Raw genomic sequence first — 22022 nt, 5'->3', positions numbered from 1 at the left:
CAGGTTTGTGCATTTCCCAGCTAAATTGTCTCCCAGGCTCCTTTCCGAAGAGTCTCTGGCTGAGCAGGCAGATGCCAGCGTGTGTGTGTGTTACAATATTCCTGGGGGTGGAGGGGAAGTGGGGGGGGGGGGCGGCACAGGGAGGAGGGGCTGCTGCAGTGACTTGGGTTTTTGAAAAGCCACCCAGCCAGTGGGAGAGCAGTATCGATCGTTTTAATGAAACGGGGCCGAGCTTCGGGCTCAGAGGCAGGTGCTGTCCCGCAGCCAGCCGGGCTGCCTCCCTCTTCCGACCCGAGCCCGCCGGGGAGGTGAGAGGCTGCAGGGGCCCGGGGGGAAGCGCCGCTCGCTCTGCCCCGTCGCGCCCGCCCGCGGGAGGGACCATGGGGAAGAAGCTCCTGCTCCTGCTCCTGCTGCTGGTCCCAGGGGTGAGTCAACCCGCGGGCTCTGGCGGCGCCCCGGGCCCGGGGAAGGGGAGCCGGGGCCCGGGGGGGGCCGTGCGCTTGGAGAGCCCCGGAGGAGGAGGCAGCCCGGCGCGGGGCAGGCGGGCAAAGGGATGGGGCGGGCGCGGGGGGCAGCCGGACGCAGGGAGAGAGGCGGGCGGTGTAGCGGGACAGGGGACGGGTGTCCGGGCACAGGCGGGACGGGGTGGGGGGAGCAGCCGGATCTAGGGATGGAGACAAGGGGTGTAGCGGGTCAGAGGGGACGGCGGGGCAGAAGGGCTGCAGGGGGTACCCGGGCACAGGGGGAAGGGGGGTGGTTAGCGGGGGAGCGGTGCGGCGGGTACCCGGGCACAGGGGGACGGGGGAGTTAGCGGGGGAGCGGTGCGGCGGGTACCCGGGCACAGGGGGACGGGGGAGCGGTTAAGGGGCAGAAGAGCTGCGGGGGGTACCCGGGCACAGAGGGAAAGGGGGGTGGTTGGGGGGGGGAGCGGTGCGGCGGGTACCCGGGCACAGAGGGAAAGGGGGGTGGTTGGGGGGGGGAGCGGTGCGGCGGGTACCCGGGCACAGAGGGAAAGGGGGGTGGTTGGGGGGGGGGAGCGGTGTGTGGGGTACCCGGGCACAGGGGGACGGGGGAGTTAGCGAGGGAGCGGTGCGGGGGGTACCCGGGCACAGGGGGACGGGGGAGTTAGCGAGGGAGCGGTGCGGGGGGTACCCGGGCACAGGGGGACGGGGGAGTGGTTAGCGGGGCAGAAGGGCTGCGGGGGGTACCCGGGCACAGAGGGAAAGGGGGGTGGTTGGGGGGGAGCGGTGCGGCGGGTACCCGGGCACTGGGGGACGGGGGAGTGGTTTGCGGGGGAAGGACTGTGGGGGTACCCGGGCAGAGAGGGAAGGGGGGGTGGTTGGGGGGGAAGGGGTGCGGCGGGTACCCGGGCACAGGGGGACGGGGGAGTGGTTTGCGGGGGAAGGACTGTGTGGGGTACCCGGGCAGAGAGGGAAGGGGGGGTGGTTGGGGGGGAAGGGGTGCGGCGGGTACCCGGGCACAGGGGGACGGGGGAGCGGTTAAGGGGCAGAAGGGCTGCGGGAGGTACCCGGGCACAGAGGGAAAGGGGGGTGGTTGGGGGGGAGCGGTGCGGGGGGTACCCGGGCACAGGGGGACGGGGGAGTGGTTTGCGGGGGAAGGACTGTGGGGGTACCCGGGCAGAGAGGGAAGGGGGGTGGTTGGGGGGGAAGGGGTGCGGCGGGTACCCGGGCACAGGGGGACGGGGGAGCGGTTAAGGGGCAGAAGGGCTGCGGGAGGTACCCGGGCACAGGGGGACGGGGGAGTGGTTAGCGGGGGAAGGGGTGCGGCGGGTACCCGGGCACAGAGGGACGGGGGAGTGGTTAGCGGGGAGCGTTGCGGGGGGTACCCGGGCACAGGGGAGCAGCGGGGTGGGGGTACCGGGGTACAAGGGGACTGGGGGAGGGGTTAGCTGGGGGGAGGGCTACAGGGGGACGGAGGGAAGGGGGTTAGCCGGGGGGAAGAGGGTTCGGGGAGGGGTACCCGGGCACGGGGGGAAGTTAGCCGAGGGGTGCGGGGGTGGAGGATGGCCAGGCAGGGGGGTGCAGAGCGGTGGGCTGCTAGGCACAGTGTGTGGAGGGGCACAGAGAGCAGGGCTGGGCTGTGACCTTCTCCCCTCTGGACCGGGCACTTTGCCTGGAACATGCTCCGTTCCCTTCCCTACGGCTGAGCCCCGCCCCGGGGGCTCCATCCAGCCAAGGAGCTGAACGCCCACAAAGGGATGCTGAGGGGCTTTAAATCAATGCACGCGGCTGGGCTGGGGATCATGCGGCCAGACTGGCCCCTGTGATGCATCCATCCAACACCCCTTCCCTTCTCTTCCCTCCACCCTCTCCATCCACCCACCCCTTTCCCCAACCCATCCACCCACCCCAGCAGCCCCGTCCCCTCCCTTTCCCGACCCCTCCTCCCCACTCACCCGCCTGTGCCCCTTTCCAGACACTCCCCCACCTATCTCCCCCTCCCCTGCTGCTATCCCTTTCCCAGGGATGGGGGTGGGGGCAAAGTCTCTCCAACACCCTCAGGCGTCTGGTTGAACGGCCTGGCAGCTTCCAGTGTCCCTGCTCGGGGTGCTCCAGACACCCATCCCCAGCAGAGAGAGGGGAAGCCCCAGCCCAGGGAAGGTATCAGCCAGCAGGCCCCTTTCCACAGCTGGCTCAGTTCAGCTAACCTCACCCTTAGTCTGGATGGCAGCCCAAGTGTCCGGACCCCTGTGACCTTCACACATAGCAGAAGGGGCTAGCAGGGGGCCAGGGGTTTCTCCTCTAGTCTGGGACCCCCTGAGGGCATCTGCCCCCATGAGATCTGGGCTCCCACCCGAGCAGGAGCTAGGGGATCACAGAGCAATTGTGCTTTGATTGCTAAAGCACCCCTCCCCCGCCCTCCCTGGGTTCTTGTGGGGGCACCAACCATTCAAATACGATAGGGGACAACCATTAAAAGCATTGCAGGGGGGAGAGTGCGAAAGGCCAGTGAAATATTCACAAGCCAAAGGCAGTGATCGAGCAGAAGAAAAGGCCCCTAGGCAGAGGTATATTATAGATCCCTAGGAACAGAGGAATTGCTAGCCCCACTCAGATCCACAGCCTGGGCAGGAGTGGATGTTTCTGTGGATATCAGGACTACCCAGAATTATGAGAGTTACTGCTGAGCACATTTTGGAGGGGATTTTAAACCTCATACTTCAGGGCTTGAGCCAACCTCATTTATTTAAAACCATTTTGCACCTCCTTAGCCCACAACTTGATCTACAGAGCAGAAACAGGCCAAGGACCCCCAGTGCTCTCCCTGCTCAGCTGTGACCCGGAGGGATCACCTCTGGGGCTCAAAGGGGTGTTCACTTGTACCCTTGATTCTCTGCTGAGACAGCCAGCCAAGGGGCGTGTGAGCGGGGGGGGTAGGCAGTTGTGGACTGCAATGAGCACATCTGCCCCTAGAAGGTAGAGAGACACCCATCAGCCCACTTCACACAGACCACCGAACAGATGGAAATAACTTTCAGTCATCACCGAGCTGCACTGGATTGGAACCGCTTGCTTAGAGCCGAAAGGCTCAGTGTCCCATTACCAGCCCCAACCAGCAGATAAACTCCTTGGGGGGAATAGGAAGGGAAGGGGAAGGGTCTTCAGTTTGGTCAGCGCCATTCTCAAGTGGTAGGATGCAGAGAGAAACTGCCCATGTGGGGCTGTGACTTGCGAATGACCCAGGCTGTAGAATTCAGATCCAGATTTCAGATGTCCCCAAAGGGTGGGGGTTATTCTGAGCTGGCATTTTGGTTCTGCTGGTTGTGGCCATTGAGGCTAGTAGCCATGGAATGTGAGAAGCCTGTGGGGCAGTGTGGCTCCAGGATTTTGGGCCCATCTCCAGCTTGAAGTTTGCCCCAGGTCTCCTGTTCAGGATGAAATCTTTTTCATGCCAGAGATTTATTGGTAATGTGCCCTGCTACCATGTCCTACATGTATTCCAGGGTTTATGATCAATCATCCTCTTCCTTAAAAAAACAAAACAAAACACACACACCCCACCCACACACACCAGCACAACTTAAAAAGCAATTAAAAGCTCATGGAGGTGTCACTCTCCCCTTCTTGTTCCAGCTGTCATAATGCTTTATGGGGTTAATACCTGTGGCTTTGTCAACAGGAGTTGTGTTAATAACATGCACATTTCATTGGACTAATGTAGACCATGTGCCCTCCTATAAATGTGTTAATCTTTATGGGAGTTTTCAGTGCTCGGGACGCAGAGCGGAAAGGGAAAGGCAGGCTGGCAGGGAGGCTGGATTCTGGAACCTGGGAATGGAAGTTATATTTTCCACATCATTTAGTAGCACTGAGGGGAGGGATTGCCAAGGAGCAGGGGGCGTTGCTCATTTCTTCTTACCTTTCCTGGCAAGAATTACAACAGGGGATGCAGAGTGTGGGCTGTCAGTCAGTGGCCCCCGCCCCCGGCAATCAGATTGCGAGGGATTAGCCATATCTCACAGCTGCTCTCTCCCAGCAGGGGGCACTGCAGGGAGTACTGGCCGCAGGAAAGCCTGTATATTTCACTTCTAGCTTCTAGGAACCCTGGCAGAGGCTGGGGTAAGAGCCTGGCTATACTTTGGTTTCTTTTCAGATCATATAAATCTTTCACCTTTTACTACAGATTTCTGAGGAGAGGAACATTTATGAGTTTCTACCCAATTTTTTGAGGCTTCTTGGTAACCCACTTCATTCAGTCCCTGCCGGCCTGAGCAGACTGGGACCGAAAGCACAGCTGCTTTGGTCCCATTCGTTCCCAGAGCTATTCATAGTAAGAAATGTGAGCAGCTGGTTTGTTACTCGAGCCCCAGCCTCTGGCAAGAGGAGTCACTGCCGGAAAGGATGCAGGACAAGTCACTGAATGTTGACCCACCTACTGCCGTCCTTGCCCCTGTCATCAGGGGTCACTGTGGGGTGATGCAGGAGGTGAGTAGGGTGACCAGATGTCCCCATTGAATAGCAACAGTCCTGATATTTGGGGCTTTTTCTTATATAGGCGCCTATTACCCACCACCCCCTGTCCCAATTTTTCACACTTTCTGTCTGGTCACCCTAGAGGTGAGCTGGGTGTGATGGCTCTTAAAGCAATTTCATCTGGAGTCATTTGGGAACTTTTTGATGACACTTCCCCCTCTCGTTGTAGCCTTTTGGCAGAAATTTGCCGGTTTTAATTAAACTTTCACCAGGAAGATTCCTTGGGTCAGGATGGAATTTCTGAGCAAAACGAGAGCAAGCCCCTCACCATGTGATAGCCCAGTGGTTAGGGCACTCAGCTGGGCTGCCGGGGGTGACCCGGGTTCAAATGCCTGCTCTAAATCAGGTAGAGGGAGACTGCATCTGAAGCTGGTGGAATCAGGCAGAGGAAAGCCTTGAGTCAGGGTGTTTCTTTGCCCTAGTCACAGGGCCCTTGGCTTTTCTCTCTCTCTCATGTTTTGTGGACAGGTTTGAAAGGTTTCGGTTTCCTTCCGAGGCAGAATGTAAACACATTTTGAACCCTCAATATTTTTCACCAAATGGGATTATTTTCTTCTGGCCAACCCTAATTTAATTCTTACCTTCTTCCAGCAGGGGGCACCGTGGAATGCTGTAACCCCCCCCCCCCCCCCCAGCTTCTCCAGTCCCAACCTCACCCAGCAGAGAGGCCCTAGACCCGAGTTTCTCAACCCCGTGGGTCAGCACCCGACATTGGGTCGCCGGAACGTGTCAAAGGGCCCCGAGCCAGCTCCTGTGCTGTGGGGCTGGCTGGGCTTGCCTCCCTGCTCCAGGCACTGCAGCCTCTGGGGTCCCAGCACGGCGCAGGTTGGCCGAGCCATCAGGCTGACGGGAGTCCGGGTAGACTAAATTTGAGTGAGTGGCGCTGCAGCCCCATAAGCCAGGTCACAGCTCCACTCCCACCAATTTGGTCCAGTCAGGTTGCAATGCCTGGAGCAGGAGAGCCGAGCCCAGCCAGCCCCACAGCCCAGGAGCTGCAGGAGCTGCCATTGTGGGGTGAGTGCTGGGCAGGACCCAACCCTCTCAGGAGACAGAATGCGACCGAAACCACCCCAGGGCCTCCGCCCCCAGACTATTTACTGGGTCGTGACAGGCCATAAGCACCTACAACTGGGTCCTGAGCCCCGAAAGGTTGAGAACCACGGCCCTAAAATAATGATACAAGAGCCTGTGAGGAGCTTGCAGTTACTACTTTACTTACCAGGGACCCTTCTTAGCCTGGATATGCCGGCTTGAGCATGAAGCCCCATCTCTTGGGGTCACTCGTGAGATGCAACGTTTACAAGAGGGTATGTGTACCCGGCAAAGAAAAACACCGCGGCACCGAGCATCAGAGGCCGGGTCAATTGACTCGAGTTTGCGGGGCTTGGGACTAGAAATAGCCATGTAGACATTCAGGATCGGGCTGGAGGGCAGACTCTGAGCCACCCCCTTCACGTGGTTTCAGAGCCCAGGGTCCAGCCCAAGCGAGAACGTCTACACTGCTGTTTTGAGCCCCGTGAGCCGGAATCACTTGATCCAGCCTCCAAGGCTTGGTGCCGTGGGTCTTTTATTGCAGTCGTGCCCAGAGAGAGTCATCCCAGGCCCTCACGAGTTAACCGTGCTGCCGAATGCAGTGCCAATGCCCACATGCTCTCAAGCGCTGGTAATTGGAGCCCTTTGTCATTCAAATGCCTGTAATTGGCGCGCCCTTGTCTAACACCAGCATCTGTAATAGACAGAGCACAGAGTTTATCAAATGGACACTGGGAAAGGAGGCAGAGAATTGGCCGAGGGAGGTGCCCGCTGTGCAGGGAGCTGAGCTGGCTTGCGAAGGCACTGGGTTCCTTCGCTCAGCTCGTCTCCCTTGCGTGGCGAGGGGCGGGTGGGCAAGAGAAATTGCCAGGAAAGTGTCTTTCCTGCCTCGTTTTTTTTTTTCCCCTGGCAGGGTTTGTTTTGAGAGATTTTTTTCAATGCTGTATTTTCATTTCTGGCATGAATTGTATTGCTCATGAAAGGTGCAGCAGGGAGATGCTGCTTTAGAGTCCCGATGGGCTTGATAACTGTACCAGACACCAACCCGGCACAAGAGTTAACCTACTATTTAGAGGCTGATATTATCATAGACTATCAGGGTTGGAAGGGACCTCAGGAGGTCATCTAGTCCAACCCCCTGCTCAAAGCAGGACCAATCCCCAATTTTTGCCCCAGATTCCTAAATGGCCCCCTCAATCATTGAACTCACAACCCTGGTTTAGCAGGCCAATGCTCAAATCACAGAGCTATCCCTGCCCCCAACTATGGAAGTCAAGAGGGGGTGTGGTGGTGAGAAGCCAGAAGCTCCTCTCCCAGTTTCTGGGAACAGGGGTGGGACTGGGATTCCTTCCAGTGATGCTCGCCCTAGACTCTGCTCCATCTTGTGTAGCTGCTTCTGGCTATTGGTGGCAGATAAAGGTGAACTCCCTATGTTTGCTGGAAGGAAGGAAGAACTTTTTCTCTCTTCCAACTCCTCTTAACTATTCTTCCCACACTCTACTTGCTGCTGCTGGAGAGGTCAGATTTCTGCTACTCTACCCATCTCCAAGTGACTTTTTCTTCATGAATAACTCCAATGCTTTCTTGTGTTGCTGCCCAGAGCAGCAGACTAAAACTGACATGATTCTTGTTCCCAGAGGCCATGAAACTGACCAGGCTTCTAGGTTTCACTCTGCTGCTATTTGAAGAAGCGGTAAGCAGCAGGCAAGCTATCTGTCTGTAGACTCAGGAAGACAGTGCTGCATACATTCCCATTTGGGAGGTTTTCTTCGGAAACCTAAAAGCTAGAAACACAATTAGTTAAAAAAAAAAGTGAATCTTAAATTGCATAGAGATTGATGATTTATGCCTCTCATCATCCTCGCTCCCATAACCACATTGGTCATTGGGGCACCATCATTGATAAGCAATCAACCAATTGTCTCCACCCCTGATGACTGTGTATCAGTGCTTGAGTCTCCGTGAAGTCCATTCCTGTCCACTCTTTTATGTTGCCAATCCATCTCTTCTTCTGTTTACATCTTTTTCTCTTCCCCTGTACTGTCCCTTGGAGGATGACCTTGGATAGGCCAGATGAGCTTGTTACATGGCCGTACCACTTCAGCTTGTGCTTCTTCACGGTCGTCAGGAGGTCTTCATATGACCTAGCGCTTTGAGTGATGATGTTACAGACCTGTTCGTTAGTGATGTGGTCGAAGTAGGAGATGGTTATCAAAGGAATAATTCAGAGTATTATGAGTTGGAGCCATGTTCCACCTCGCCCTTACTTCCTGTTTTAGTCAATGGAAGCTTCCCCTCTCCACTCTGTTGTGATGCAATTCAATAAAGTAGCAAGTTCCCAGCCTGCAGTGCTGTGAGCAGATTTATTTTTGTTGCACTGAGTGGTCGCTTCATGAAAATACCCCACCCCCAGGAAATGTTTCTCATTCAGCAGTAGCCAAGAGCATTGTTCAAGTATAGCTGTGTTTGTCGACGGCCCTGTGGGACCACTGCTCAGGACAAGGAGAGAGGTATTTCAGTATCTCTGTCCCATGTATTCCTGGGCCTTTCTGTTGAGACCGTAGACATGGTTGGCAGTTAGTGCCAGTGGCTGTCGGCTTGTGACGTGCAGAATGGAAAGTGGCGTGATGCTGCCAAGCTCATTTCATGCAGAATGCCAGATAGCACCTTTTGGTCCCTGCCTGGGCTAGTTTTGCACTGGGGCCCAGAGCCTCAAAAGTATTTAGGCGCCCAACTCCCCTTGGTGGAAGGCTCTGAATCTCGTTACCATGCCCTGAGCCATCCAATTCTCCCCTTCTTCTTTTTGTTACCACAGCTCATACAAAGCGGCTGGCTGCTTCTACCGACAAGCATTGCAGCGGGGAAAAATAATAGCCTTTGCAAGACGTAACCTTTGCCAACACTCGGCCGCTAGCTGTCTCTTCTAGGGAAGCAGATGCCGCGTTGCTAGGGAGGGTGCTTGACAGCAAGAAGCACTTTATGAAGTTAAAGCACCCAGCCCTCCCACTTCTCAGGAAGGTTGGCCTCACTCATCTGCCGTTTACCAAACCCACATGATGCATATGCAGCTCTGTCCTAACCGCGCAACTTGTGGCGTGTTATTGCTTCCATACGCCAGGGCAGGATTTATTTAGAAAGCAAATACCGTTGCTTCCATTAGACAGTGATATAGCTGAATCCCTTGGCACCATAATTACCAAGCACTTCAAAGCGTGCGCTTCCATTATCAGGCCTCGGAATTCAGTCCTGGAGCTCAAGCAAACCACGGTGCACTAGGCGTAGGGTGACCGGATGTTCCGATTTTATAGGGACAGTCCCGCTATTTGGGGGCTTTGTCTTAGACAGGTGCCTATTACCCCCCATTCCCTGTCCTGATTTTTCACACTTGCCGTCTGGTCACCCTAACTGGGCGAGGGTCTGGGATGGTAGGGTTTAAAACTCAGTTAGCTTTTCAGCTCTCCCACTGGGTAGCCGCAGTGACCTTGGGCAAGTCTCTGAGTCTCTATTTATTCCCCTGCATCCGTTCAACGTCACAGGGATGGTTGGAGGGTTAGGTGGTTAACGATTGCAGAGTGCTTTGAGATCCTTTGACGAAAGGCTCTATAGGAGTGCGACTAAGGAGTGCAATAGGCACCCAGAAGAACCCAGCCTCCCCCCCCCCACAATGTGCTGTGCCGGCAGAGGGCAGAATCCAGACACTTGATTGCTTTCCTAGCTGATCTCACTCTCATGCTTTTGGGGGCTTTATTGGGGAATGGGAATTTGGGGTGGCGGGGGGAGGAGGGGAACGACACTCTTTAATCCCTTTCTTCTCCCAAGCCTTTGATGTTAATAATAGTAGGTAGGTGAGCTCATCTTAAACCCAGATGTTTCCAATCAAGTGCATTTTAGGCTGGGGCGTTTTGATCACGCTGGACATCCCTCCTGCTGGTGGGATTGAATTTATTTAGTAACTTATTTCCTCACCCACCCCACCTGCACAGCAAAGAGACTGACCCGATCATTCTGTTTCCCTCCCGTGGCAGGGGCCGGCAGGGGCTGCGAAGGAGAAGTGTCTCACCAAGAGGTACACCACCAGCGGGGAGTGCTGCAAAGCCTGCAACCTGGGCGAAGGGGTAGCACAGCCCTGTGGGGTGAATCAGACGGTCTGTGAGCCATGCCTGGACAGTAAGTAGCTTGTGCTCTATTTCACCCCTGCAGCGAGCTTTGGAGGTGGGGGGAAAACCGCCTGCTGCCTACTGCACTGGGGATAAAGCTGGGGGCGGGGGGTGTTGTGTTCCAGTAGAGGGGTGAGATGGCTGCGTGGAAAAGCCCTTGGGATCACTGGGTGCGTATTGTCTTCTCATGACTACAATACACAGAGCACCTAGGAAAAAGTGGGTATCCCCTTTGCTCTGTCATCCCATTTGGTACAGTCCTCACTCAGGTATCTGCTTGCTCCAGACTAGCGAATTGCTCTCACCTGCAATTTCTAATGCGCCCATTACTATGGTATCTGGTCTCCCTTTATATCATTTAAACCCATTCCCCCCCTCACAGCAGGTGGGATATAACAAATAGACCATACCCTCCACAAACACGATAACCACTGTCACCGAAGCCTCTCAGCTGCAGAAGGCCGGTGTGGCCTCGCGGTCTGATCAAGCCAGCTCCCCGTCTGCATGTACCCACTAACTTGCACATCCAAACGGCAAAGGGGTTTCTGGGCTTTCTCCCCCTGAGCCCTCCTCTGAGATACCAGCCCTTTGCGTTTTCTTCTACCGGCCATTTGTTTCATTCCCTCCTTCCTTGGGGTCTCTATTCCTCTCCACACCCACTCAGCCCCTTCCCCAGGCTTGCACCGGCTGATGGCAGTTGCTTGGTTCTCTCAGACGTTTGGGAAATTATCTCTGTCTTGCTTAGCTGTACGGTCTGCCCAATGGGATGTTTTCCAATGAGCCTCCAACCCGGGTCTTTTACAGTATAATAAGAAAGTGGAATTAGACCGACCATTCAGCAGGGGATGAGAACAAGGTAGCCCCAGTAGGACAAGGAAACCAGCTGTTTGATCACAGATGGATGAAGGCATTTTGTCCCCATCAGATGCTTCATATGTGGTAGTGATTTCAGTGCACACGAAGTGATGAAATGATTGAGCGATTATTTCTGTAGTGCCAAGGCTGTGTACGGTGCTTTGCAGAGAAAATAAAAACACCAGCCCCCCCCCCCCATCCTCCACCACCAGGGCAGTCTGCCCTGCAAATCTTTACTATGGTAGAAAAGTGCCGAAATACTGCTGGTTCCAACCGTTTGCAGCGAAATCCGCACAAGCCAAAACGCTGTGGTGAAGGGCTGCGTGACGGTTTGTTGCACAATTCTTATTTTGACCCAGAGCAAAATTGAAAATGCTGCAGGGGGAGAAGACCTCCCTGAGGACAAGGTTTCCCCTGTGGAGGAGAGATCCTTGGGGAGAGTGTCTCCTGAAAACAATTTTTGGAAGAGAGGGGACTGGTGCAGGAGAGGGTGCCGACTGGGAGGGGGCTGTGGGCAGGTGATCTGACTTGTTAGAGGAAAATGCTCCATGGCCTGTCGTCCCGCACCGGCTAAAAATATCAACCTTCCTGCAAAATCAATGAATGCCACTTACCCTCGGAGTGAATGGCAGTAAGGACTCTGGATATTGAATACCAGCCCCGGTGTCTGACCTTGGAGGAGAAGCATGTTAGCACCCTGCAAAGCAGCTTCTACCAGGGAGCAAACCCTGCCCCGAGAATATGCTGGTAACTCTCTTTAGGTCTCTCACCGGGTAACTCCCTGAGCAGGGAGTCCATGCTGAGGCGCCTTTACAATCACGCAGAGCAAATGCTGCATGAATCAGGTCCCAGGGAGACATGCCAGCTCTTCATTCCAGAAGGAAATGTGGATTTGGAAGAAGAAAATTCCCACCCGGGTAATGGAGGGAGTGCGTATGCAGTAAATGTTGAGTGGATGTGAATGGGAGTGAACATGTCCTTGGATCACACTTGTTTGTGCGGGCAGATGGGTGTATCATGACTCTGGCTCTGTACTTGCACAAGTGTGTGTTGTGCCCCCCCCTTCGAGGCTTTTTCTCTGAAGGTAACAGCCTACTACTGCTGCTGGTTAGTGATGTTCCTCCCTTAGCTCAAGTCTGTGCTACGGAGCTACAGGTTAACCACTCCCGGGGATGGCTCCGTGTGCAAGTGTTTGCATGCTGTCTCTGTGGACCGTAGCTGTATTTGTGGCGGGCATGCTGTTGGCTTTGCCATGCAGCGGCAGCTTTGTGCGCGCGGCCTGCTGGAAGCCAGGCTCCCAGCCTCTTGCACAGATGACGGTATTAATCCTCACGGACACATGTTCGTTCTCCACTCTGGGCTTTCGAGTCATTTCCACTCTCACAACCTCAGAGTGGGGACATGACATTTTTCTGCAACCCCCCCTCCCCTCCCCCGCATCCTTCCGGCTGGGACGCATTCTCCCCCGCGGGATGGAGCCATTCCAGGTCTCATCATGTGATTCCCTCCGGGAATGTGTGCGGAGGGCGGTATTGAGAGAGCAGGATCAAAACTCGGGTGCAGCACTGGAGCGTCTGTCCATTAATCTGCACGTGGGTGGCTGTGTGTATAAATACACGTGTTTCTGTTTTATGTGCCCAGCTGACCTTGACATGTCTTTGTATAGCTGGCGTGTGTATTCCCATTCTGCTGCTTGGACTGGGTTTGCTCTCTGCTTTGTCACACCGGGGAGCTGAGCTACGCAACCAATCACTCATCAACAGGGTCTTGAGGTGTCCCCTCTCCCCTACCCCAGTGTCACAAAGTAATCCAGAGGCAGGAGTGGCTGGGGGTAGAGGGACTGCATGATCTAGCTCAGGGGTTCTCACCCTTTTTCTTTCTGAGGCCCCCCCAGTATGCTATAAAAACTCCATGGCCCACGAGTGCTGACACCACCGGTTTTCTGCATATAAAAGTCAGGGCTGGCGTGAGGGGGTAGCAAGCAGGGCAGTTGCCTGGCGCCCCATGCCACAGGGGCCCCCACGAAGCTAAGTTGCTCAGGCTTCGGCTTCAGCCTAGGTGGCAGGGCTCAGGGACCCGGGCTTCAGCTCCTTGAGGTGGGGCTTCAGCTTTCTGCCCTGGGCTCCAGCAAGTCCAATGCAGGCCCTGCTTGGTGACCCCCCTGAGACCTGCTCGCGGCCCCTCCCCCCCTCCCCCCCCGAGGAAGCCCTGGACCTCTGGTTGAGAACTGCTGATCTAGATAATAGGGCAGCAGGCTGGAAAATAGAAACTCTGCCACTGATCTGCTGGGTGCCCTTAGGCAAGTCATGTCACCTCTCCGTGCCTCAGTTTTCCCCGCCCTTTGTTTGACTTGCCTGTTTAGACTGTAAAATCTTCAGGGCGCGGATTGTCTCTTACTATGTGTTTGTCCAGCACCTAACATAAAATGGCTACTTTAATGGAAATAATAAGGAAAAAACTATGATGAGAAAAGCTAGAACTTGGAGGTCACTTTTTAAAAACCCCAGAATAAAATACGGGTCGTCTCAGAGCCAGGGGTGGCAGATGGGTCAGCTGGTCACTCTGCCCGCCTCAAGGAGGGAGGGGCTCAAGGTCATCAGGGGAGCAGATGTGCCCAAGAGGCGCTGCTGGTGAAAGGAGAAGAATGAGTGTGACCCAATGGGGGTAGCTAGGAGCAAAAGGAAGCTGGGAGGCAGAACTTGCTGCCGTGAGCTCCATCAAGCCGTGGGACAGCCTCTCCAGTGCTTGGGGGCATTTGGGGGCATTTAAAATGAGAAAACACTTGAAAAGATCCAGTAGGGACTAATCCCCTATTGTGATCCCTCGGGCGATGGATTGGCTGAGCTGCGGTAACAGCCTTGGTCCATGTCTGATTGGAAGGAGCCCTCGGCCTTGATTCTGGTCTTGCTTGCACCTCTGTAGATAAGGAGCCCAGGGGCTATGCCAGTGTAAGGCTGGTGGCCGGCCCTGCAGAATCAAGCCCCTCGCCTCTCCTGTCCCAGATTCTGAGCCCTGCTCCCTTCCCTCTGTTCTTTGTGAAATATCGGCAGTGTGGAGCAATCCGGTCTGATGCCGGCGCTGCTCCACGTGTGAGAATCCCTTGGGCTTTCATAGGAGCGTCAGATGGCTGCAGAACCCACAGGATTCACCTTAGTGGATCGTAGCACAGGCGTTTCAGATCCACTAACCTACCGCCAAGCACTGGCTCAGACCATCGACCCATCAAATCCAATCTCCTGCCCCTGGCAGCTGCTACTACTTGGTGCTTCAGAGGGGGGGTGAGAAAATGGGTCTTCTGTAGCCTAGCCAGTTGTGAAAAGCTGTCCATGGTGTGGATTGGGTGAGACCGTTCCTTCTGGGCCTCAGCAGGGGATTGCCTTACATCCCGGAGCGTGGCATCTGCCGCCCCTCGATCACAGCATCCAGAATAATCGTGCAGTCGCTGGTCATTAAATGATGGAGCCCTCTAATAATCCAGCCCCACCGTTTGGCCCGGGTGACTGCCCACGGTTGCGGATTCCTCCAGTTTGCCCTGAAAAGCCTTTCCTTTGATTTGCTCCCAACTGGCCGGCCTCATTTATTGCAACCGATTCGACAACAGCAAGGCGCAAAAGACCATCAGTGCAAAACTCGGCCTGTGGAGGTGGAGAAGAAAACATCACTGGCTGCTGGGGGAAGGGGGGGAACCAGGTCTCCTTTCATGTTGAAGTTCAACCCCTGAGTCCTGCATTAGCCCAAGCAGCTGCATTCCCCCGCCCCGCCACCGCCAGCCTCTCCCGACCACTGTCTCATGATTTATTTATTCATCTCCTCAGCATCCATCATTACATGGGGGCCTGCTTGATTCTCTGCTGTAATTGTTCAGCTCGCCTACCCGGCTGCCACTGAAAATGTGCCCACTCAGCCGATATGCTTTTCCGGTCCAGCTCCCCGGTCTAATGGCGTCCATCAATAATTCAGAATAATGTAAGGAATTAACCCAGGTTAATGGGAGCTGTGCACTCCGGCGTCTGACGGGGAACTGCGATGCCTTGGTTTGCTCAGAAAGGCAAGGGAGGTGATGGGGGCGGGGGGGAGTGGGATGGGTGAGAGGGAGAGAGAGCACAGGTTCATAGATATTAAGATCAGAAGGGACCATTATGATCATCTAGTCTGACCTCCTGCTCAACACAGGCCACAGAATCTCACCCACCCACTCCTGCAATAAACCTCTCACCTATGTCTGAGCTACTGACGTCCTCAAATCGTGATTTAAAGACTTCAAGGTGCAGAGAATCCTCCAGCAAGTGACCCGTGCCCCATGCTACAGAGGAAGGTGAAAAACCCCCAGGGCCTCTTCCAATCTGCCCTGGAGGAAAATTCCTTCCCGACCCCAAATATGGTGATCAGCTGAACCCTGAGCATGTGGGCAAGACTCACCAGATACCCAGGAAAGAATCTTTGTGCCAAGCTGGTGATGGGGTAGGGGTGGGGGGCTCATGGGGCTCAGGGCCTGAATAAAATAGATTTGGGAGGTCTGATCTCTGTTCTGTGCTCAGTTACGACCACGAAATTGGCGGCCGCAGGAGAAGCCAAGAAAGCAGAGGCGGGCAGAGAAGAGAGAGCTGCTTCTGGGATGGAAAACTCAAATTAACAGATTTAGGAGGAGAAGAGGAATGCCCCCACCCCCCTACACACCCACACCCACTCCTTGAGGGGCTAAGGGGCCAGAGGAATGCAAATGATCTGCCGCTCAGCGCTCCCTGAGCTGGCTGGGACTGAACCGAGCCAGAGAGGATGGGAGTTGGCGAATGGCAACGCCGTGGGGTGCCAGGGTGTGTGTTTGGGGGTGCTCTCAGCCACAGAGCAGAGGATGGAAGCATCTTTCAAGGACTAGCAGGGGCAGCGATCTACCCCCCCACCACCACCACCACGGCACACGGTACAGCAGGAGAGGATGGTGGGGAGAATGGCAATACCTGGCCAGTGCCAGCAGGGTGGTGCATGATATCCCTGCTCAGGGAGTTACCCTGGCACGCTCACCTTTCGGGATGCTCTGACCCGGCTTGGCGCTCCCAGCACAGTGGGGGGACAGATCGAGGTCGCCGCCAGGAACACCCTGTTCACAGGCACCAATGTTTTCCCTTAATAGCCAAGCTAATAGTGATCAGCTGCTTTGGGCCACATGGGGACCCCTTTGCCTTTCATCGCTAGCATCATCCTCCCTGTGATCCTTCGACACCGAGAACTGATGCTGCTGAATTATTGAGGACCCTGCCTAAAATAGCTAAACACGGCTGCTTTCCGCACCTCTGAACCGGCGCGCTTTCCTGCCAAAAGAAAAGCCCTCCAGCTGCATGGAGATGGAGCTGATGGGGCTTGACCAGCTGCCCCACCCTTTCCCGGACCTCCTGGCAGATGGCTGGGACAGCTCCGAGCTATTCACTATGGCTGAGGAGCCTCAAAGGTGCCTAACTCCCATTGGTCCTGGGCCCAAACACCAAGGCCTAGTGGACACTACGGAATGTCACCGTGTTATGTTTATTGACATGATGCAGACCCTGGGGAAGAGGAGGGGCCTGTTATGGCCTGTTAAATTCTGTCCAATGGCACGTCCGTGAGAGGAAAGATCAGCCTGTGATAAAGTCACTGGTCTGGGACTCATGTCACCACCGAGTTACACGCCTACGTGGGTCAATGGGGAGTCTGTGGCTACCATTGTCTTCTCCCACAAGGCACTGCACATCCTACCATGGAAGACATGTCTACCACTCCCTGCCAATACAGCGTAATGCCACAAGCCCGTGAACTAGCCACCTCTCCTTCAGGGCCATACAGCCCTGTCAGAGAGGCCTCGGCTATCCAGTACTCATTGCTTGGCACTGGCTATCTTGCCAGCTCCCGCCCTGTATCGAGTCTTCCACATCTGGTTGAGCTTATGGAAAAAGGTTGGCGTGAGATCTCCTTGCCAGTCTGGTTATTGAGAGAGACAACTCCGGTGGATGATCTCCCAGCAATGGGTGAACAGGAAGGACTGAGAGCATTAGATTTGTCAGCCGCCTTTAACCCCACTGACCACGAAATGTCACTGAGGAAGGGTGGTTCACAAGGTGCCCTCCCTGAGAGCTCCGGACCTTTGGAGTTCACTTCCTGCCAGCCTGAATGGGTCGGCCTTCAGGGGCCTACCTTTTCTCCTGGCTGGTGAGGAGATGAGCAGTTGGTAGGGCTGGGTAGTCATGGGTGGGACTCTGGGGAACGTGTGTGATATGTTGTCATGGGGTTGTTTCATTTGCTCAGTGGGAATCATAGAATATCAGGGTTGGAAGGGACCTCAGGAGGTCATCTAGCCCAACCCCCTGCTCAAAGCAGGACCAATCCCCAGTTTGTGCCCCAGATCCCTAAATGGCCCCCTCAAGGATTGCGCTCACAACCCTGGGTTTAGATTGTCAAGAGCACTGGATGGGCTGCTGCCTTCTCGAGAGGAAGGGTGGCCAAGTGGTTAGGACACAGGACTAGGGAGACCTGGGTTCAAGCCCAGAACTTTGGGCCTGTCACTTAGCCTCAGTTCTCCATCTGTACCATGCATCAGCGGTGTTGTGTGGCTCAGTACATTAGAGATGGTTAGGTAACATGGCAATGGGGCCACCTTAGCTAGATGATAGTGCGTACAAATCTCAACAGATACATCTCCTTCTTCCTCAGCCCCACTTTGCCTTTATTCATAGAGGTTCAGGCCAGAAGGGAGTCAGTCTGGCCTCCTGCCCAACACAAGCCAGAGAACCTCATGCAGGAATTCCTACATCCAGCTAATAATTTCTGTTCTAGCTTCATAGCGGTGTGGGCGGGATGTGTCATCCCACAGAGATCTGGCTTGTTCCTCTTCTCCCTTCGTTCATGGCCTCCCAGTTCTCAGCCCATGATCTAGCCACCTCCTGTCTCCTCCTGTGACCCCACCATGACCCCCTAGTCTCCTTACTTGAATGCCCGTGCTCTGCGCTGGTAAGAAAGGCTCAAAGACCACAGCCCCCTCCCCAACTGCTTATTTCGAATGAAGCTGGATTCAGATCCCAGCTCTGCCACAGACTCCCTGTCTGGCCTTGGGCAAGTCACTTAGGCTCAGATCCTCAAAGGTATTTAGATGCCCAACTCCCATGGGACTGGGAGTTAGGCGCCTAAAACCATTTGCAGATCCAGGCCTTAGTTTCTCTGTGCCTCAGTTCCCCATCTGTCCTGTGGAGATAACACCACTGCCCTGCCTCCCAGTTTGTGGGAGGGAAAATGCATTAAAGGTCATGAGGTGCTCAGAGGCTACAGTGCCGGGGACCCTAAGTTCCAGCATGAGACAGGCAGCTAGCAAAGGGCAGGTTTAACCAAGACTCCGGGAGCAAGGCGGCCATGATGGCAGCATTCAATCCGAGCAGAGCACTTTGCGTCCTGTCATTCATCGGGATAATTGCTGTCTCCCGCGAACGTCCTCGGGAGATCGCCCAGGTAATTAAAGATTAATACACGGATGGATAACTTTCAAAATGAGGGGGAGGCTGAGCCGAGGATTAGGGTTAATCTCTCCGACACCTTTCTCCCCTGAAGAGGGGGGGAAGATTCGAAGGCCCGGAGAGAGGAACGAGGTCGAAGGCCCTGGCAGGTCAGAGCGGAGGAAATGAATTCAAAGGACGTAGATGAAGAGACAGTGACTGCAGGCCCTACAGGAACTCCTCTTCCCGGGGTTAAAAATAACTTCAGACGCTGGGGCTCCTCCCTGTAGCCATGGGGGCAGGGTGGGGGCCCCCAGGGCTCTTCTCTCCCCAACCCACAGGGCCCCCCTCTGTCGGGCCAGCCTAGGGACAGGGACAGCACAGGACTTGGAGGGGAGCAGGCAGCCTATGCCCTGCGACGGTCAGCTCAGAGCAACCCATCGCCCAGCTCCTCTGCCCAGCAGGGCCTGTAGGCCAGGCCAGCCCTACCCCAGCACAGCACTGTAGCCCTTTAAAGTAGCCCCTGGCCTCCAGCCTGCTGCACCTCCAGCGAAGTCTTTCTCGTGTGATTTGAGTTCAGGAACTCAGCCAGAGGTTTATTACAGGAGTGGGTGGATGAGGTTCTGCAGCCTGCAATGTGCCGGGGGCCAAACAAGATGATCATGACGGTCCCTTCTGGCCTTAAAGTCTCTGAGCCCAGGAGTCTTGGGGGTGCTGGGGAGGGGAGAGGGAAGACAGCGTGGGATACGTGTGGGGGAGATTGATTTATGCTGAGGAATTAGTTCTGCAGGGTGCCGCTGAAACCGGAGACCAAGGAACCAAGGCTCGGGCAAGAGTCAGCAATTAGCATCGTACGCTCGTGTTTATATTGGGCTCCTGCATCTTGATTCTCTCCTGTTTTCCATCAGTCATTGATGGGAAACAGATGCAGCTAAACCAAATGGGGCGTGTGGCCGCTGTTTGGGGAAAATGGCTGTTTGGTGGGGGAATGGAGGGCAGGCAACGCCCCTCAAAATCAGCCCTGACAGGGCAAGGCGGAAAAAGCCTCAAGGGTGTTAGAAGAGGAAGGTTGGCTTTGTTGATAAGGCACTGGGCTGGGATTCAGGAGATCTGACTTGGATTCAAGATTTAAATTGTAAACGCTTTGGTGCAGGGACTGTCAATCTGTTCTATGTTTGCACAGAGCCCACCACAGTAATACAACTTGTGTAACATAAGAATAATTCCGGGTTCAAGTCCCATCTCCGCTAGATGTAGATGCCTTGTATAACCTTGGCCAAGTCACTCAGGCTGAGATCCTCAAAGCTGTTTAGGGGCCTAACTCCCATTGATTGATAATGGGAGTTTGGCGCCTAAATAGCTTTGAGGGGCGGAGCCTGTTTTTCTCACTCAGTGTCAGTTCGGAGCCTAGCACAACGGGACCCCCCAATCTCAGTTGGGGCCCTCAGACACTAATATAAAGAATAAGGAGAATGCCTAGAGCACCTTTGGGATCACAGAGCACTTGACAGGCTGTATTCAGAGGGATCCCTTAACAGAAGGCGGGTGGGCAGTTCAGGGCTGGAACACAGCAGCCCGTCAGTGCCATGTGACAGCAGTCACCCCCTACATCGACATGCTTAGTGCCAGCTGCTCCCCTGCCCCTGAGGCTCTGGATGGATCCAAGCCCACAGCAGGCAGCCTCTAACAACAGGGCCTGCAAAGTAATGAGAGGTGGACTCCATAGCTGGGGAGGGATTAGCCGCTGTGGGGGGCAGGTTGGCTCACAGGATGGGGTGTCAGCATTGGGAGGGGAGCAGGATTACAGGTACTCCACTTAGGAAGAAACAGTCAATTGCACACATACAAACTGGGAAATGACTGCCTAGGAAGGAGTACTGCGGAAAGGGATCTGGGGGTCATAGTGAATCGCAAGCTAAATATGAGTCAACAGTGTAATGTTGCAAAAACAAGCAGACCTCATTCTGGGATGTATTAGCAGGAGTGTTGTAAGCAGGACTTTTGTGTTCGGTTCTGGGCACCACGTGTCAGGAAAGATGCAGACAAATTGGAGAAAGTCCAGAGCAGAGCAACAAAAATGATTAAAGGTCTAGAAAACAAGACCTGTGAGGAAAGATTGAAAAAATTCGGTTTGTTTAGTCTGGAGAAGTGAAGACCTAGAGGGGACATGATAAGTTTTCATGTCCATAAAAGGTTGCTATAAGGAGGAGGGAGAAAAATTGTTCTCGTTAACCTCTGAGGATAGGACAAGAAGCAATGGGCTTATATTGCAGCAAGGGTGGTTTAGGTTGGACATTAGGAAAAACTTCCGAACTGTCAGGGTGGTGAAGCACTGGAATAAATTGCCTAGGGAGGTTGTGGAATCTCCATCATTGGAGATTTTTAAGAGCAGGTTAGACAAACACATGTCAGGAATGGTCTAGATAATACTTAGTCCAGCCATGAGTGCAGGGGATGGGACTAGCTGACCTCTCGAGGTCCCTTCCAGTCCTATGATTCTCTATTGTGGTGCAGTAGCAGAAGAGAGTGGGCACCTGGGGGGTGCTGGTGGTGGGGTTGTTGGGGTGGGCTAGGCAGCTGCGAAGGGGGTGAGTGGACCCTTCTGGGGTAGCAAGCCATGGACTGGCAGCTGGAACACGGACACTGCCAGACTGAATCAGAGCAGGGATCCCTCTAGCCCAGGGCCCTGTCTCTGACCATGGCCAGAGGGAGGTACAAGAAACCCCTGCAGCAGGGTGTTATGGGATAACCTGCCCTAGGAAAAATTTCCTCCTGATCCCCTGCCCCTCCCGCCAATAGCCTCCCCCGCTCACACCCTGGCATAGAATCATAGAAGATTAGGGTTGGAAGAGACCTCAGGAGATCATCTAGTCCAACCCTCTGCTCAAAGCAGGACCAACACCAACTAAATCATCCCAGCCAAGGCTTTGTCTCGGGCCTTAACCTCTAAGGATGGAGATTCCACCACCTCCCCAGGGAACCCATTCCAGGGCTTCACCACCCTCCCAGTGGAATAGTGACACCACTTCCCTTCTCCACATGACCCTCAGGGAGGCAGACCTGAGTGAATGTGTGCAGTGAAACACTCTTTCACGCCCTCCCATTAGCAACACGTGCTAATTACACGGCAGTTATGCCAGAGATTAGCTTGTGGCTATCAGTCCGGGGTCTCCCAACGAGGCAGGAGTTCAGAGGGCCTGAGTTAGCGAAGCCTGGGGCTGCCCCTCTGTTTGTGCGGAAAATTGTTTTGCTCTGATTACAGGGTTAACAGCAGCTTCCAGCAATCCGTTGTTAGGGTGAAGGGAACCCGGGTCGGTTTAGGCTGCTGTAGTTAGTGCCTTTCCCTCTCCTGAACTTCCCCTTCCTTATGGGGCTGGGTGGGTTTGGGGGTTTGCTATCGGAATCCCGAGCTTTTCCCCACTAGGCTGCTGATTCAAATCCAGCCAGAGGGAATGGCTTGTGAAATGAGCCACTGGTCTCAGTCCAGTGCCCTCTGGACAAGGAGCGCTATCATCCCCTTAGCACCGATG

General features: G+C 54.9%; 1 protein-coding gene and 1 non-coding gene across 2 annotated transcripts in view; both read left to right on the top strand.

Moving 5' to 3' along the window:
- The first annotated feature begins 203 nt into the window (after nt 1–203).
- Nucleotides 204–22022, top strand: part of NGFR (nerve growth factor receptor) — a 44222-nt gene continuing 22403 nt past the window's right edge. The window contains exons 1-2 of the mRNA XM_048830339.2: nt 204–425; nt 10052–10193. Of these exons, the coding sequence (XP_048686296.1) occupies nt 381–425; nt 10052–10193 (187 nt within the window). The 5' untranslated portion in view covers nt 204–380. The remainder of the gene's footprint in view (nt 426–10051; nt 10194–22022) is intronic.
- On the top strand, nt 4595–4705 carry LOC125626930 (U5 spliceosomal RNA). Its single transcript, XR_007353867.1, has one exon. It is a non-coding gene; the product is annotated as a U5 spliceosomal RNA (small nuclear RNA).

The sequence above is a fragment of the Caretta caretta genome, chromosome 27 (genome assembly GCF_965140235.1).
Source record: "Caretta caretta isolate rCarCar2 chromosome 27, rCarCar1.hap1, whole genome shotgun sequence".
NCBI lineage: Eukaryota > Metazoa > Chordata > Testudines > Cheloniidae > Caretta > Caretta caretta.
The sequence above is the reverse complement of the archived record's forward strand: the minus strand, read 5'-3'. Positions and strand labels throughout refer to the sequence as shown.